This window comes from Eubalaena glacialis, chromosome 5 (genome assembly GCF_028564815.1).
Source record: "Eubalaena glacialis isolate mEubGla1 chromosome 5, mEubGla1.1.hap2.+ XY, whole genome shotgun sequence".
Lineage (NCBI taxonomy): Eukaryota > Metazoa > Chordata > Mammalia > Artiodactyla > Balaenidae > Eubalaena > Eubalaena glacialis.
The window spans coordinates 75,589,224-75,608,721 of NC_083720.1; the positions used below are offsets into that span (position 1 = coordinate 75,589,224).

Genomic DNA, 19,498 nt, shown 5'->3' on the forward strand with positions numbered 1-19,498 from the left:
TGATGAACATTTTTCAGCAATGCACTTTTAAAAATCCTCTGTCTGGAAATTGTTTTTAAAATGCCCATAATGTACCCTTTGCAGACCTCAGCATATACCAGATTTTAATTTAACTGTATGATTTGAATTCAGTGGGGGCATACAAACCATGTCAGCTGTTTAAGAGCTTTTTATTGAATAGAAAAATATAAACTTAAAGTTCAGAGTAATGAGAAATGCTCCACACTGAATAAAAACTATTAGTAATGTTTATATTTTGAGAATTATATTTTCTGAGGTGTAAATTGGCTTTTCATTAGATCCTTTTTCTGACATTAAAGTTTATATTTTTACATTGTAGCCTTCAAATGCAAAAATTGTCACGATAAATACATTGTTTCAACTTAGCTTATTTGTGATTTCCTGTTTTTCTATGACCCATCACTGATTCTATAAAAAAGTGCCAGGCCAAGAAGCAATGGTGAGAGTAATTTTTCCTTTAAGTTCTTTTAGCATCCTTGCCAAGCAAGCATGTATCATTCCTGATGTACTTCTGCCATTGACAGCAAGAAGAATATCACCACATCTAAAAAAAAAATAAATAAGGCACATGAGTAACATTCTGAGCCACAGCTGAAGTTAATGCAAGTTTTTTTGGTGGTCCTAGTTTTAGCTTCATCTGTCAGTTTTAATTATATTATCAATACTTCTAATTAAGGTTCTCCCTACACCCCTCACTTAAATTCTTCAAATTCTATCATTCTGCTTGTTTTAGAAAGAATGCTAAAAGTATAGGAAGTTGCTGTATGGGACCAAGAGTTAACAAATCATTTTGGATTTCTTAGAAATGGAATGCTGCATAAATGTTTTAAATTTCTTACCAATAAAAAAAGATACAATAAATAGGTGCCTTATTTCAAATGGGGCCAGGCTTTTTGCACGTATAAAACACAATCTTTGAATATAAGTTTTTTTGTTAAGTAGTCATTATTATTACCTGATTCTTCCATCGTTGTATGCTGGTGTTCCTTCAACAATGGATTTGATAAAAAAAGGTTTGTTCCCATTGGATTCTTCATAACCTCCTACAATGCAGAAGCCCAGACTTCCAGCTGTGTTTCTTCGCAGTATAACATCTTTACAGTTGTACAGGTACCTGAAATAGAACGAAATCAATGTAAATGCACAGTTAATTCCAACTCATAGTAATTACTGTGATTCATCTCCCATTCCCTTTATTGGCATTATTTTTTTTAGGCTTAATAGCACTGGATGGGTCTCACTCAAAATTGTGTCATAGCCCAGTGACCTTTGTGCTTTTAGCTGACTTTTTCTAATTGAACTTCTCTTTTCCAGAGCTAACCACCCTTTTAAAAGTGACACCATCTATTATGTTCTGTTTATATGTCTACTGGGAAAGAATCATTTCTGGCTTAAAGAAGATTTAATTTCTCAACTTATATTAAAAAGTTAGTTATGCCTAAATCTTTACTGATGAACCACATTCAAGCATACTTACAGATACCGTATTTTTATTTCCTTATGGATGTAAATAATTTTTAATGAAGGAAAAATTCTTTGAATAAATGGTTAATATCTCAGTGAAAAAAATTTAAATGTAACCCTAATTAATTCATTGGCTGAAGTTCTGACTTGAAAGATACCAGTTTATACATAGTTCTACATGTTTGATAGGTTGCATGCAGGCAGCGTAATATAGTGAATGGAGATTGAGGTGCATTTAAAGATTGTAAGAATGATTCATACTGAAGGAGAAAAAACTGGCGGTAAACTGAATAGCAAGTTATAACAGGAATGGGAGAAAGACCACAGGTCTTTTGTAAATGGGTAGAACCCTCAGCTAAAATAGAAAATTAGATTGAGGAAGCTGTTCCTTTTATTATTCGGTGGCAGTTGGATCAGTGTTAACATAGGTGCAGGCTAAGTACAAAACTGTGTTACAGTTATGACAGAGGTATGTCAGCAGCTGGATTTGACTCCAAAATCCCCCAGTCCAGGAACTGGTTTGAAAGAGAATTAGCATTTTCATGTTGGTAAAAGTCAAGATTTGGTGATTTTGTTTATAAACTGTACCTTGAAATACTAATTTTTTTGAAAAACCAATAAAAAGTCTCTTGAGAAATGTTCTGGTGATGAAGTTGGTCATTACATTTGTTACTGACCTTGCTAATCAATGTAACATGAATTTTTCATGGCATTTCGACTCCCATTTGAAGTAAAACAAGCTTTGGGTTTGTCTGGTGGGTAACTTTAAAATGTAGTGCTAAAATTCAACTCAATTTTGTTTTGTATCTGTTGTCATACATATATATCATTTACAATAATTTCTTTCGCTGAAATTGCTGAAAAATATGAATTTCATTAAATGAAACATAACCATATTTTTATTATAAAACATTCATTTGCTGTATTTCACAGTAATAGTTGATGTTAGTAAATTCATCCTGTAGGAGTTGTGGTGTGTTTGACGCCACATTTACACAGTGGCTCACTGACTGCTCATGTTCAAAGCAGGTAATTGTTCCCCAGACACTAGAGCATTATGTTCCCACCTATACCCAATGTTTGGAGGAGAGCTGGTGGGTGCTTCTTACCCAAGGTCATGATTAAATATGTCTTAACGTTCTTTAAAACATATAAATGGGTACATGGAGCAATACTCGAAACTTAAGTATTTCTCACCCTTTTGACCATTGGGTTTTTCGTTAATTATCACTTTGGACCTTGACTCTTAATATTTTATTCCATGTGGACAAGCTATAAAAATAATCATCTAAAATTTTTATGTTACCAATACAAAAATTTCAACATAACATTAATGAGTCATTCTCATTTTCTTACAAGCATATGGTGACATTTTCCAGAGGACATGTGATAGGTGATCTGGCAGGACACTGAATGCAGAAGTAGATATGAGAGTCCAGAGTTATCTTCTATTAAGCCAAACATTAAAGAGGTTTGCAAAAAACATACACTGCCACTCTTGTAATTTTTAAAAATACTGCTTCTTATAAAAGATGTTATTTATGTTAATATATAATGGATTATTTTAAATGATTTAATAAAATTCTTCAGATTAATTTATCATAAGGTAAAATATTAGTAGGTATAACCTATATAAGCAAAAGCTCTTGGGGATCATCAATACTCTAAATAAGTGTAGGGGTCTTGAAACAAAAACTTTGGGAATTGCTGCTGTAGACATGTTTATCAAACTTGATGTTCCACTGGTATCTCAACCTCAACATGTCCAAAACAACTAATATCTCCTCATTCTTCCTTACTGTGTAAAATAAGTACATTAATGGCCCCAAGTCATCACCCTTCCCTGGTATCATCCGTGCCACTTATTGTATAATTTTGTGGTGCCCTCCTCCAATTCTGGATTCAGCCATAAGATCATCAGTGGGATGTTGGCCAGAGCCAGCCAAATCTAGACACAGGAGCATGGCCAGCCAAGGTTAGCAGAGCCACCTAAACGACCCAGAAAGGGCTGCAAATGCATGAGGGAGCCAGCCAAGATCAATCACACCTGGCCTGGATCAGCTGAAGCTGATCTGTGTCTGACGTTCCCTGTGGAACGGGCATTCTGCACATCACAGGGGCCGCTCACCGTGGGCCCAGGGCTCTGCAGGCTTGGCCTGCACGCTCCAGATGTGGGCAGCCTCACTTCCATCTTCCCTCTTTGACTTTCACTTTCTGCTACTGAGGTTTTGTGGCTAGTTTGTTACGTAGCATGACTGTGAAAAGTAACTGATATTCTTAACTCTCCTAGTTTGGTTATATCCTCCAGCTAGATGAAACATACCACCATTCACTCCAATGTATTTTCTAGGTTCCCAAAGCACCCTGTGCCTACACAATATTTTAATTATAACGTCTTTAATTCATAATTTTTAATAATTTACTATGACATGTTGTTGCTTACTATATTATGAAGTCCATGAGGGCTATTCCTAGAACTTACTCTATTGATTATTTCATTCAACAAATGCCTGCTAAGCAGAGCCATTTAAAGACCTACAGAGACACTAGGTATTCCTGTGGAGGCTCCACCCACTATTACAACAAACACATTAAAGTGCATTCATATCCCACCATAAATATAGGTGAGTTTGGGGCAATTATAAAAGACTAATTTTGCTCCTTAAATGACTTAGCCAGGAGTTACTCATTTGATTCCTGATTGACTGTGACTTATTAGCAAACATCACACAGGGAAGGTAATGGTGGGAGGTGGGGAGGAGAATGGCAAGAAATTTGAGGCCTAAGAGGCTAAGCAATGAAGAAAAATACATACTGTGCTGCTGGGTGCATGAAACATCCACTGAATGACAGAAATCTGAGGCATTTACACTCCTGCAGAACTTGTTTATGGTAGAGAGAGAAACGGTAAGACTCAAATTATAAAAGCTAAATATAGGCTTCACATCCTCCTAAAGGATGCTCACCAAACATTGCATAGTGGTTAAGATCCCAACCAGACAGCCTGGTTCAAATCCCAGTTCTGCAATATTAACTAGCATGTTACCTTGGGCAAGTTACTTAACCACTCTATGCCTCAGTCTCCTATCTTTAAAGTGGGGATAATATTAGTACCTAGAGCATAGGACTGAGGTGAGTTTTAAATGAGTGAAAAATGCAAAGAACATGTAAAGCTCTTAGCAGAGTGCCTGGCACACAGAAAAGGTTATATCAGTATGAGCTACTGTTGCAGTTGTTATTTCTATCCCGGGTTTGGATGTACTTGACAGTGTCCCTGTCCTATAGTTAAAATGTAAAAGTTTTTGACTTAAAAAAAAAAACAACCCATGATATTTGCCTCCCTGCTCTTCAATACAGACCAATCCTCATCAAAATGCTTTATGAAGTTCAGGAAAGTGGAAGGTTAAATTCTTAGGCAAGAGAAGAAATGAGTTAATGTGTATTACTATCATACTAGTCCGGATGAGAGCATGTTTTCAAAGACTTCCAGATGTGGAGTGTGGGCCCTGAGAGCCAACTGTGAATAAAGCAGAAGGTCTTCAGTGTTTTCTGAATCCCCTCCAATTGAATGGCATCTGATAATTTGTATAGCTTAGAGCCCATGTCTGGAGCTACTGCCCAGGGGTGCACAAAAGGCACCCCTGGTAAGGGTGAGACATATTTGCATTGTCCTTAATAACCTACTTTTACTCTCTGCTAGTGTTTATTATATCTGACACCCACCGGTTCAGCATACTAATGGTACCCTCTTCATATACATTCATTCTACGTGTTGGACTGCACTTGAGGACACGATCACAATGTCCTAGAAAAGAGATTGTTTGTTTCTAGACCTCCTGACATATCACTTTTCTTCACTGGTGGGGAATCTTAGGTAAGTGGCTGGATCATACTTTAGGGCAAATAGCTTTCCCTCAAAATCTGTTAAGCAAAAGGGGATAAGGTTTGACTGGGTAAATGTATAACTTGGAGGGAAATGTCTTCTTTGTGAATTAAAAAATAAAAACTATTTGCAGCCTAAATCTCTAGTGGTTCCGGCAGGCAAGTAACTTTTGCTAAGGCCTGAAACTCTTAGGATATCACTAATGCCAAATGACTAGAGACATTTATGCCCATGGTATTGCATCAGTGAGGGAGAACCTGGCACCTTTGGGGCTCTATGCAGTCAAGATCAGAAATGCCAACCTGCAAGATGGCCCTGGTTCCTTCCTTTTATTATAAACCTCCAGCAAACAGCCACTCCAGGAAAAATTTAGCTCAAAGGTTAAAAAATGAACCAGAGACACATTATAAAAGAAAAGGCAGAGAGTAACAGTAAAAACAGTAACAGACAAAAACCACTCACCAGAAGAATGCTGCCACAGAAATGAAATGCTGCTAGAGAAAAGGAAATTTATAACCAACCCTGTTACTGTGAATTTAAACTACTTCTGAAACAATGGCTCTGTAAAAGAGATCAAGGCAGAGATATAAGATTTCAAGGGGAGATATAAGACAAGAGGAGAAGAAATGGGCTGAGAAGAAAGACGTGGAAGGGAAAAATAAGAACACAGAAATGAAAGTGACTACAAAGGCAAAGATGTACTACTGAAAACACAGTAAGGGTTATGAAGGACAGATCAAAACAAGCAAAGAAAGCAGAATGAAAGTAAACAGAATTGAAAAGGATTCAAGAGAAAATGAAAGATATAAAACAAAAAGAGGTAACAAATACATATCTGGACTCCCTGAAAAGAAGACGCCAAATAACAGAACATTTATCTTGAACGTTAGGTAGAAAGACCAAGCCACACAGAGAAGGAAAGAAATGAGGCAGGCCTCACTTCTCCACATCACCACTCAGTGCGAGTCAGTGATGCAATGCCTACGAAATCCAAAAAGAGGTGATCAGATAGTTTTATAACCAGGTAACCTATCACAGGGTTGTACAGATATAGCAGGATTTCTTTATCCAGTTCCTATTGGTAGTGGACACGACAACAGTGCAATGAGCATCACTGTACCTTCCTTATGAATTCTTTTTGCAACATTGCTTATGAAAGATGAAAACAACCTAAGTGTCCACTACCAACAGGACTGGATGAATCAATATGGTACTTCTATACAAGAGAATACTATCAGCCATAGAAAAGAACGAGGCAGCTTGATGTGTACTGATGTGAAATGATACCCAAAGTATATTCTTAGATCAAAAAAAAATTACGGTACATCATAGTGTGTATGTTACCACTGTACGTGTGTGGGTACATATATACCTAGACTAGGGGTCAGCAAACTACAGCCCAGCCCAACACCCAATTTTATAAATAAACAGGCATGCCCATTCATCTATGTATTGACTGTCTATGGCTGCTTTCACACCACAACAGCAGAAATGAATAGTGGCAACAGAGACAGCATGACCCTCCAAATCTGCACTCTCTGGCCCTTTTCAGAAAAAGTTTACCAACCTCTGACATAGACACTCCCTGGAAAATTACACAAGTCATTGGTAACTGCGACCTCTGTTGAGCGGATCTGAGACGCCAAGGGTGGAAGACTCACTTTCACTCTCTCTCTACCCTTTGGTGCCCTCTGAATGTTCACTGTGCTTATTACTATGAGGAGAAGAGGGGATGAAGGAAACTAAGAATTGCCAGGGTGACTGCAAACCAGTGTTGTCTTTGCTGGCTTCATACTTTCTATTCTTTTAAAGGAAATGAGCAAAATCCAGATTGGACTTCTGATAAGAGCAGGGAAGTGCTGTGCCCAAAGTCAAGGGCAAAGGTAGAGGGAGAGAAAGCCATTCACTTGGTTGTATGTGAAGTAAAACACATCTCACATTTGTTCTGTCTTTACATGAATGAACGGCAAGGAACTCTGTTTTATAAGACAAGTAGCTTTCAAGCACAAAACTTTTTTTTAAATGATCCATTTTAATAGATTGAAGTTTTAGAAATTTTTTTTTTCACACGATTTTAGTTAAAGTAACATTCTCTTCTTCCACCCAGGAAGAAAATGTTTTTAAAAACTTAAAAAAAAATTTAAACTCAATGCTCAGTTTTTAACTTAAAATGTACTCATTTAAAAAATATTTTATCAACTAATGAAGGCTAAAAAGGGAATCTCAGTGTGTATTTGAGGTAGGGATGTTTTTTAAAACCTCATTTAAAATTAAAAGAGAGAGAGAGAGAGAGAGAGACCAACCTATCTCCACCCTCGAGAAAAATGTACTAAAACCAAACATCCTACTTTCATTCATTTAATCCTCTGCCAGCATATCATCATCAGTGACTCTAATGTTTAACATTTAAGTCGTGCATTTGGAATTATTAAGGCAATCCTTTGAAGGTCAAGAGCTTACACTCTGATGCAGGTGAGCAAACCCCAATTTATCTGTCCTTCGAATATTTGATTTCTGTATCTAGCCATTTAGCAAGGCTGCCCTCAAATCCTTTCCTGAACTTTCCAAAACATTTATCTGGCTCCCCTCTAAGGCTCTAGTTACATCTCACTGAGATGACAAACTAGCTGCTTTCTGAAGGTTTACACGAGGACTTTTCAAGAGTAGGAACAAGGGAGAGGTGATCTGAGACAGGCCCTCAATCAACACAGGACCCAACATCTGGGCAAAGGCAAAATGTGCTGCTGCGTTGCTCTGGGTTTAGCTGGGGCCACCGGAGAGCTGGAGAGGTGAAGCCACAGACGGGTTTTACCTCATTGCAAGTTCCTAGGCCTGCCACTAGCCAATTGGGAAAAGGTGACCTTGCCCTGCTCCAGAGTGTGTGAAAACAGCGCCCTCTCTCTGTCGACTGAGCTTCCTGACGCACAAACAACCCACACAGTCGAACGTGGCAGCCCTACGAGCTCCTCGAAGGCCGAACAGTGTTTCCACACCCAGGCTTTCGTCCCTGCCCAAGAATTACGGCAGTTTCAGTTACAAAAGGGAACACAAATTCTTTCAAATAGACCCGCAACCAAGCCTGGGCCTCATTAACATGTCAGTGCCCTGAATCAGCCCAAGAGAGTGAAACAGTGGTCTAAGAACTATCATCGTTTCCTCCCACACCTCCGCAAGGAGGTCACGCTGGGACTCACCGTGGTAATTCCAGCCACATGACCCAGGAGGGGGACCGGTTGCCAGGTGGGGCCGTGACTCTGTGGTTGGAGTCCAGCGCTGCTGGGCTGCTGCCTTCTTCCTGGGGCTCACGTTCTCTGACTTCCAAAGCTTTAAGTACCACCGAGGAGGATGTGCTTTTCAACAAAGCAACCGCCTCGCTCCGGCTGACCTCTGTTAGTTCGATCCCGTTCACATTCAACAAAACGTCACCTAGTGACCGGAGAAGCAGAAGCCATTCTTAGTGAGAGTGCAAACTGGAAAGGCAAAGGGGCAGGGACTGACTGGGATGCGGGTACGTGGGGAGAGCAAGGGGCACTTCCTTAGCCTCACGTCGACATGCGGCTGGGTTTTCACACATCAAATCGCGAGCAGTGCGCATGTGCCAAGGCGCTGGTAAATCACATGGGGGGGGATTCTAAAGCACACCTATTGGTATTTGGCTCTTGCCTTAAAAAGGGGGAGAGGGAGGGAGGGAGGAAAGAAGAAAGGAAGGAAGGAAGGAAGAGAGGGAGGGAGGGAGGGAGGAAGGAAGGAAAGAAGGAAGGAAGGAAGAGAGGGAGGGAAGAAGGAAGGAAGGAAAGAAGGAAGAGAGGGAGGGAGGGAGGAAGGAAGGAAAGAAGAGAGGGAGGGAGGGAGGAAGGAAGGGAGGGAGGAAGGAAGGAAGGAAGGAAGGGAGGAAAGAAGAGAGGGAGGGAGGAAGGAAGGAAGGGAGGGAGGAAAGAAGGAAGGAAGGAAGGGAGGGAGGAAGGGAGGAAGGGAGGAAGGAAGGGAGATAAAATAGCCACGTTCACTATTTAATCAAAGAAAACCTCCTTTTTTTTTCCTTTTCTTCCCATTTTTAGCACAAAGGCGGAGCAAGTGGCAAAAGCGCGCAGCACCCACACGGAGCCAGGCATGTAGTAGGCACCCAATAAATAAGGGTTGAATGAATAAATAATAAGCTTCCCATGAGAGAGTCTGACAGATGAGTCTGTGGCAGTTAAGAACAATGGGCCTGAAACTGTGTTCCTAAAGAGGTGGGAAGAAGAGGTTCCGTTTCTATCCAGTGCAAAGGTGCTGACAGCTATCACTGGTTAAGCCCCTACTGTGTGCAGGCCATCCTATCATATAACCCTCTGCTCACGTTCTCTCACTAATAAGTCACTTCGTGGTTGACCTCATCGTTCCCCACCTGGGTGCTTGGGTGAAAAAGAAAAGAGAAACTAAAGTACATACCTCCCCTACCTCCATTTCCTATCTTTTTATCTCCCTCCTGTTTTTCTGCCTCCTTTGAATATCAACTTTCTCACACAGAATAACCATAGCAAGAGTAAAAGGACAGGAGGAGAAAGATGGGAAAGGCCTTGAGTTCATCCTGAACCCCAGAGAAGCACTGTTATGTTGGCTGACTGAACCCCTTCACACATGCCATCCCCCTGTGGCCCCTCAGGCTGAGCAACTGTACTTCAAAAACTTCACATTTTCTTTCTTGAATCTGAACACCCTGAAAGGGCATATCGGCTCAACCATCAGCTACCCATCCATGGGAACTGACATTACTATCAAAGATACAAATTGGACATCTCCTTCCTTCACTCTAAGGAGCCCAAGTCACATAAGATTAAAGTAGTGAAACACTTTTCATCAATGGGAAAGTACCTGGCTTGGTATTTTCACTTAATAAATATTCACTGAATCAAAATCCATCAAATTATTTCTCCTATCCAACCCATAAATGGAACGATTCATGAACAGTTTCATCACTGGATCAATCCACCAAAGAATTACTTAGAATGAATGGAACCAAATTATGCCAGTTAATCAAGGCAACTTGCTCATAACTGTAGCTCTTCCCTATTAATTCTTGGCATTGTTTGCAGATACTCACTTTACCAGCAAGCAAGGTGGCCCACATCAACCCACATGAACCAAGAGGGGTGAAACCCAGTCCAGGAACTATACTCAAACCAATCATGGTCAATGGGTAACAGATGCCCTGGCCAGATCACCCTCACATTCTCTTGTTAATTCTGGAAACAGTTACCTAACCCAGTAAGCTGCTAATTCCTTTTAACACTCTGCTGCCCCAGTACCTTAAGTCTCTTTACTTTTTACCTGTTTTTATTCTTCCATCTCTGCTTATGACTCCTCCGGGCTCAACACTGATGACGTAGATTGGCAAATTCCACTCCCTATGTGATGCTCCCCCTGCAACGGTCATGCCGAGTGATTCACTGGGGTCTTTTTGGACACTTACCACCTTCTCATGACAAGTGACCGCAGGGTGGAGGGGCTGAAGGCACAGACAGAAAAACAAATATAGCACATTTGTTCACAAGTGGGTTTGCATTTCTTTCTTTCTTCTTTTTTTTTAGAAAGTAAATCATCACCTTTTTTGACCAGGATTCTTTCTTTATTTATTTATGGCTGTGTTGGGTCTTCGTTTCTGTCCGAGGGCTTTCTCTAGTTGCGGCAAGTGGGGGCCACTCTTCATGGCGGTGCGTGGGCCTCTCACTATCGCGGCCTCTCTTGTTGCGGAGCACAGGCTCCAGACGCGCAGGCTCAGTAATTGTGGCTCACGGGCCCAGCCGCTCCGCGGCATGTGGGATCTTCCCAGACTAGGGCTCGAACCTGTGTCCCCTGCATTGGCAGGCAGATTCTCAACCACTGCGCCACCAGGGAAGCCCCTGCATTTCTTACATACAAAAAACTACCAAGATTGCATAAATATATGATGGTGGTTCTTGGTCGTACATAGAAGGAGGGAGAGAGAGGGAGAGAGATGCAGAGAACTCCTCACTTGGTCCTCACTCAACAGAGTTATATTATCCCAAATTCCATAGGCTGACTCAGAGAAAATTTATATTCCAAATGGGAGAAGTAAAAAATGGGAAGAGGAATAGGTTGGAGACCACTGGAGAAATATTAAGTATACAAAGTGAACTGCACCCAAAATTTTTCAGGTGACCCATTTATTCCTGATACAGTGAGTCAACATTTCGTAAAACTCTTGTCATGCATGAATATCAGGAAGTTTTTCTAAGTTAAAATGTAACCATATTTAAATTAAATAGTCCCAGTTTAATTTATGCAGGTAATCAATTACAGAAATCCTCAAAGAAAAATAATGAATTTCCTAGATATTATACTCTAAAAACTCACCAATATCTAGGTTTGCCCCAGCTGACAACTTTACTCTTACTTTAGCAGTCCTAAATAATGTGCAGTTATAGCCTTTAATTTTATTACATAAAACATAATATATACATTATATAATACACATTGTAGACCAACTTTTCAAAAGCAAATTAATTGTGATTTGATTCAACAACACTAGATTAAAAACATTGAAGCCACATTCAACGTTATCTTGAAGCAATAAGAGTAGGTCAAGGGTACTGCTTTATCAATGAATATGTATCAATATATATTTTTCTAAAAAGTTATTCTCCTTCCTGCTTGGGCAGTGACCTAGGAGACTAGGTGGGCATTTGCACTGCAAATAAATACTTATAACCCTTGATCAAACCTCAAAGAAGTCCATGGTTCAAAACATAGCTTATAGTTCTATCTAAAGAAAGAAAATTTAAAAACACATCTGACAAAAATAACCAAGCTACAGAACAAAATATAAGTATACTACCTTTCATTTAAAAAAAAAAAAAAGGAGGGAAATAAGAATTTGTACTGATATTTGCATTTTCATAAAGAAATTCTGGAAGAAAAAGTGGTTTCATGGGGGTGGAGGGGGAAACTGGGCAGATCAGGGAAGGGTGAGAAACTTAATATATACTTTCCATTTTTTGAACCCTGTGAATATATTATCTATGCAACAAATCAAATGAATTATAATTAAACTTCTGTAAATTTGATGGTTGACATCATACAGAACTAATGCTTGCATGTACAGAATCAATTTTTAATGCTTCATTATGAAGCAAGCCTAGGATTTTTGTGCATTTATTATCTGATGATTTCCTATGGTTTTAAATAACCCACGTCTGTTTTAATGGCCTTACTGTATACAGTAATGCCCTGTGACTGTATCCCTAGCCCTGAGCATTGTGTTTAACACATTGATGATGGTAAGTACATGTTTGTAGAATAAATGGATGGATGAATTGCAAATTGCCACATTGTTTTTGATAGTAATAGAATAATAAATTGGAAATTAAGATTATAGCAAGGTATATGTTACAATTAGTACTTGTAAGGTCTGGGTTGTGTTTATATAAAGCTTAGAACTTTGAAGTGCCCTGTAGAGATTGGTTGTCAGATGAGGGTTGTAAAACTGAAATGGGGCTTTCTTCAGAGAAAAGTTTCAAGACAAGACAAGCAAGTAACAGTATGAACATAGTGGTCCTAGCATTCCAGCTGAGGCAAAGGAGTAGACTTGGAGGGGATCTCAAGATCTGTCCTTAGCACATGACTTTTCCTTTTTAAAAAGAAATTAGATTCAGGATGTCTCTTCCTTTAACCACAAATAGCTCTCAAATGATCCCAGCTTGGAGATGCAGGCAGTTCTGAAATGCCCCCAACTCAGGGCAAAGCTCTAAACCCAGAGACTCCAACAGGCTGCCCTGCTGCTTCAGCTTGTTTCTGGGGATATTCATAAGGCATTTATTCCCTGTGCTCTCAAAGAAGGGCTTAACTCCATTATTTCCAGGGGGCCTGGGGTATTGTAGGGGTAGTTAGTCAATCTCTCAAGGTGATGCCTTATACACATATGGAATGCTCTGGAAAATAAGGACATCTTTTTGATGTAAATACACACACACACACACACACACACGTTATCTCTTCTTGAACAGCTGCCTAGTATTTCATCGTGTGAATATGCCATATCCACCATTAATGACCTCTTGGGTTTTTTACAGTCTTTCACAAAATTAAACAGTGTCACTGTGAATATCCTTAGACACACATATCTTGTGCATTTGTGTAAATATTTCTTCAGGCTAATGTCCTAGAAGTATAACTGCTAAATCAAAGAGCCTGAGCCTTTAACATTTTGATAGATATTGATAAATTACCTTTGAAACAGCTCTATCATTTATAATCTCAACAATACGCTGTGAAAATGCTAATTTCCCACAATTCATCCAGTACTGGGTTTTAGCAATACAGTATTTATAATGTTTACCCAGGTGAAAAAAATTCCGATAATTTAATTGCCTTTCTAGTAGGAAGTTTGAACATCGTTTGTTGCTATTTGGGTTCTAATAGTAATAAGCGAGAGATTTTATAACACTGTAATCACTCCAGGTTCCTCTGACTTCATCTATAAAATGGGTCAGAATGCCCACATGCTGCAAACCTGTGGCTAAAAGAAATGCAGTTAAATGGAAGATATGGCTTTTATCTGAGAATACTTTGGTTAAAAAATGTGTTACTAAATTCATGTGAAAGCAGCAAAATTACGTATTCTATGAAATATTCCAGAAGTTCCATTGGCTTCTCTCCTGCCACTCCAGTTAATAGGGAGTATTACTGAGGCTTTAATTATTTTGTCATGAATAAATATTGCCTGAATAACGTACAGACTGGCCAGATACTCCTTTAGGAAAAGAAAAAATTATTTGTTGTTTACTTCCATGTGTCAGGCCAGGCAAACCGAGGCTCACCATTAAAAAAAAATTTGGTCAGTGAATCGCAACTGGCAGGAGAAAGATTGAGTGCTGAAATCTAGGATGTCTGACACTAAATCCTTGCTCTCCCCTGTACACCGCTCTGCTTTTAGAGGTACCATTTAAACACGTGATATAAATTAATCTATCAAGTTTCAGGTGACGGTGGAAAAACACACATGAAAGAATTAATTACCCAATTATTCCAGAAAGAATTTGTCTCACTGAATAGAGAACTCAAACCAAATTTAATGCTGTCAAATAAAATACATGACATGTAAGATTTGAATGCTGAAAGCTATGTCCTCCTGGCTGCAGAGGTGTGCTGTCTGTGCTTTCAGATACAAGTCCCTGGAGACACAGTCTTTCCATCACACCTCCTCAGTGCTCACCAAGCAGTCTCGCTGCACTGAACACAGGGATGCTTTGTTGAGCTGGTACAGCTGTGCTCAGCACGAATGTCTGGGCTACCCCCAAATCAAGGTGTCCTGTGCCTCCGACAGCCACTGGGTTCCCCGCCAGAGAGAGATCCATGTTAGGGACAGAAAAACCCAAGTCATCATCCCCCGACACCCCGAACCCTTCACACCCAGAGTTGCCTAACTTTGGTTGGGAGAAGAAGAGCTACATATGACAGAGATCTTCTTTTCCACCCGTGTTCTGTCCCCACCCCGTTCCCTACTGTGGAGACCTCAGAATATTCCCTAATGTTTAAAAATATAATTTTTTATGACACAGTTCAAACTGATTAAAAAGTATCATGGGCACCTGTATACTCATCATTCAGCTCTTAAAATATGTTATGGAATGTTCACTTTGGATTTTTAAAAGAAAACATTTCAGACGTATAATAAAAGTATAAAGATGAACATAATGACCTACCCGTGTACTCTGCAACGCAGCATCAGAAATATAGGTTCTGTGTGCAGCTCAAGTCCCTCTGTGATTTTCCTCTGGTCACGTTCCCTTTCCTCTCCCACAGAGGTAACCCACTCCTAAATTTGGTGCCTATCATTCTTTAACTTTTCAATTGGCGAAAAACTTCTCTGTCTCACAAATCTTGGTTTGCCTTCTTTGGTATTTCTTTGAATCATTTAAGCTCCTACTTTCAAAAAGCCATGTTGCTTCCTAAATAAAACAAAACTTTAGTAGGATCATAAAAAACTAAATCATCAAATGTCTATATGTCTTAGTTTAATTTTAAATATGCCAGTGTGTGTGTGTGTGTGTGTGTGTGTGTGTGTGTACATTTCAGAAGGCAGATAGAACTATAAATTAAAATGAAAATAATTACAATTTCCCACTAGGCCAGTCTGTTATATATGTTTTCCAGGAACTGGACACATGACAGGAGGTTGCAGCAAAAATTTTATCAGATTACCCCAGCTGTTTCCATGATTCATGATGGTTCGGCAGAAGGGATTATAAAGCCCACAGTGCTGGTGGAAGCTGCATTCTTAGTGGTGTAATGAACCAGAATATAATATGGTCTAGTTAACTCAACCATAATTAGATTAAAACATTAATTAATTGAGCTAATAAGCTAGTTTTCCATTAATAAATACCATTGGGGCTTCCCTGGTGGCGCAGTGGTTGAGAATCTGCCTGTCAATGCAGGGGATGCGGGTTCGAGCCCTGGTCTGGGAAGATCCCACATGCCGCGGAGCAAATGGTCCCGTGAGCCACAGTTACTGAGCCTGCGCGTCTGGAGCCTGTGCTCTGCAACAAGAGAGGCCGCGATAGTGAGAGGCCCGCGCACCGCGATGAAGAGTGGCCCCCGCTTGCCACAACTAGAGAAAGCCCTCGCACAGAAACGAAGATCCAACACAGCCATAAATAAATAAATAAATAAATAAAATTAAAAAAAAAAATGCCTGTGTAAGAAACACATAAGAAATTAAAAAAAAAAAATCCCATTGGTTTAATTTAAACACTAATGGTATTTATTAGCAAAAAGACACCAGGGAGTCCTTATCCATAAAAGGTTTTAGCAGGAGGTACTTGGTTTTTCTATATTGTTTATTGTAAATAAACCTGAAATTTATGGATTTATGGGGCATGGCTGTCTGGCTGGCTAGAGAAAGGAGAGGTGGTGTAGCTTTGTAGGCTGTGCAGTTAACAGTATATAAAGCAGAGGTATTCCAAAATCAAAAATTTGAGTACTGTTTCTGTATCCACTGCTCAAAAACTCAAACTCATGAGTTATTCCAAACTGAAACACAGCCTTATGTAGAATGTAGGTATTCCTTAATCTCTGCTGCAAGAAGAATGGGCTACCTATAAGATTTTAGTGACAAGTGATTTAATGAAACCAGGTCCCAGGAGGAATGATGGCTAGAAACTCATTGCCATCACAACAGGATGCCAAGCCAAGGCTATAGGACTCTGAATTTGCACTAAACAAGGTTTGTGTTGCTTAGATACCCATCCAAACGGAGAGGTTACAGTACTGCCTCTAATAAAGGCCATGACAGAAGTACATATCGTGCTGAGTCAGTCACCTCACTTAAAGATAGGCTACATTTTGCTGCCTTGAAGGAGGCATTCTGCCTAGAGATGCATTCCGCTTCATCCACAGTGTTTTAAAATTTTTCTGGAATTTAACACCATAAGGACATATGCTCTCTGGTTTGTCCCAATCCCACCACTCCTTAATGTTACATGAACTTCAAGTGTTTTTATTATCTTCCTGGGTCCTTCTTGCAAAAACAAACTTACTAAAGGGGAATCATTAATTTTCAGGCAGACGGGAACTTCAAAAACTAGAAACCAAGCAAACCTCTTGTTTCATTTCAAAGTGAATGGGAGCAGTCCTTAAACAAAATGCCTGTTGGAAAAACACGACATCCATCTGGCTTAGGCTAGAAATTAGGTCCCCATATGAGGTCTGGTTTTCAAGATCAGGTTTCAAAACTCTCACGCACCTTCCTCTCTCCTGCTTGGATGAAAGACACCTGTTATCTCACCAGTTCTCGAAGATGGGATTTGGGGCTTTCCATTTCACAAGACAAGTCAAATAGTGTTTAAGTGATGAAGTCCAGAGGTGACACTTAAAAATGTTCAAGTATGCAGCCTTCCCAAGAAAGAGCTCCCTGCAGGAGCTGTGGACATACCCTGGCCGGGCCTCACCTTGGGAGGGTTGCTCCTGTCCCCTGGCCCTGGGGACCGGCTGCCGCTGCTGTTCCAGCCAGCTTCCTGAAAGATGTCAGGACTCTGCTGCCAAAGCTGGCGGGACACGACGAGGTGAACGCGCCTTTCACTGGCCTGTGTGATAAGACACAGGTGTTAGCCACTCTGAGCTTCCATTCAAAGCACCCAGCACCAGTGGCTTACCAAGATATGAGTTTGGTTTTACCTTTTTTTATGAAAAAAAATTATTTCTAGTATTTTCCATGGCCATGCCCGCTTTGTAATTTGGCAAGAACTTGAGTTATTTCCTTTATCCCTAAATCGGGTAATGACCATCGCTTCAAGGGAAAAACCAGGGAAGGTTTGACTCATTCAACAGTCTTTGAAAAGACACTGTTGGACATTGCTAATTTATTTTTAATGAATGGGCTCCACTGCACACAAGCCATGTCTGTAGGACTTTCCAGCTAGAACAGAATGTACAGCGTAAAGTGGTAGCCCAGCCCAAATCTCAGATCAAAGGTCTAAGACCACAGGTAAACAATAAAGAGAAAGAAATGGAGTTGGTGGCAGCAACACTACCACTGCAGGAAGAGGAATCCTGTGTCTGACAGTTTCAAACATTTGGGCATTGGAAAGGATGAGCGTTTCAGAAATCTGAGGATGACGGCAGGTTATAATGCAGCCTGATTAAAGGTCTTTGCCTTGATCCTTTTTTATGTGACAGCCACTAATTGTGATGACTAGTCCTCTCTGCTATGTACCCTGACACTTGGACAGAGCACTGCAAATAGCAAATGCACTGATTATTAGGAAGGTACATTGCACACCGTAAATTTACCTATTGGCTCTCTGCCACAGATGAGTTTCACTTGTGTCTGAGAGTGTGGGTCATTATTCCAGAACTGCTGACTATTGAGGTTCCAGATCTGCAGGCCAGATAGACTAGACCTTGGACCTGTGAAACATCCATAACAAGGCTCCCTGATGGTCCAAGAAGTAGTCTGCTGACCTCCCTGTCACTTGAGTAAAAGCTGACCGTGGCTAAGGCATGATTAGATTTGATTAGAAACCAGGAAAGGCTAGGATTGAGGACAAGGAAGGCGGAGAAGAGAGGAATAAGTTCTAGGCGTTCCCCTCTACATCTCATCCCCAGACGGCTCAGCATCACAGCACAGATGGACAGCGGCCCGCCTGCCCTCTTCCTTCACAGGCACGGTTGTCATACCATGGACAAATCAGGTCGTGAAAGGAAGCCACGGAAAGTCCACGCTCTTCTCCATGGGCTCAGACAATGGGAGTGGAGATATTCGCTTCCTGCCTCTCTGCAGCTTCCTTTCCATGACCCATAACTCATTCCCACTCTCCGGAACAGGGACCTTGTCTTAAAACCTTAAGCAATAAGAACCCACCAATAAATCAAATCCCCACAGTGGTCCAGCCCAAACCTTCATGACTTTACATTCTTTTTTTTTTTTTTTTTTTAAACATCTTTATTGAAGTATAATTGCTTTACAATGGTGTGTTAGCTTCGGCTTTATAACAAAGTGAATCAGTTATACATATACATATGTTCCCATATCTCTTCCCTCTTGCATCTCCCTCCCTCCCACCCTCCCTATCCCACCCCTCTAGGTGGTCACAAAGCACCGAGCTGATCTCCCTGTGCTATGCGGCTGCTTCCCACTAGCTATCTATTTTACATTTGGTAGTGTATATATGTCCATGACACTCTCTCACCCTGTCACATCTCACCCCTCCCCCTCCCCATATCCTCAAGTCCATTCTCTAGTAGGTCTGTGTCTTTATTCCCATCTTGCCACTAGGTTCTTCATGACCTTTTTTTTTTTTCCTTAGATTCCATATACATGTGTTAGCATACTGTATTTCTTTTTCTCTTTCTGACTTACTTCACTCTGTATGACAGACTCTAACTCCATCCACCTCATTACAAACACCTCCATTTCATTTCTTTTTATGGCTGAGTAATATTCCATTGTATATATGTGCCACATCTTCTTTATCCATTCATTCGATGATGGACATCTAGGTTGCTTCCATGTCCTGGCTATTGTAAACAGAGCTGCAATGAATATTTTGGTACATGACTCTTTCTGAATTATGGTTTTCTCAGGGTATATGCCCAGTAGTGGGATTGCTGGGTCGTATGGTAGTTCTA

At 40.3% G+C, this 19,498-nt stretch overlaps 1 protein-coding gene across 7 annotated transcripts in view; it reads right to left on the reverse strand.

Annotated features, from left to right (window-relative positions):
- LNX1 (ligand of numb-protein X 1) overlaps positions 1-19,498 on the reverse strand; it is a 226,975-nt gene continuing 207,477 nt past the window's right edge. For all 7 annotated transcript variants that reach the window (XM_061192269.1, XM_061192270.1, XM_061192268.1 and 4 more), the window contains 5 exons: positions 17,320-17,454; positions 10,679-10,856; positions 8,563-8,794; positions 977-1,135; positions 1-565 (listed from right to left, as the gene is read on the reverse strand). In XM_061192269.1, coding sequence (XP_061048252.1) covers positions 430-565; positions 977-1,135; positions 8,563-8,794; positions 10,679-10,856; positions 17,320-17,454 — 840 coding nt within the window. In that variant the 3' untranslated portion in view covers positions 1-429. The remainder of the gene's footprint in view (positions 566-976; positions 1,136-8,562; positions 8,795-10,678; positions 10,857-17,319; positions 17,455-19,498) is intronic.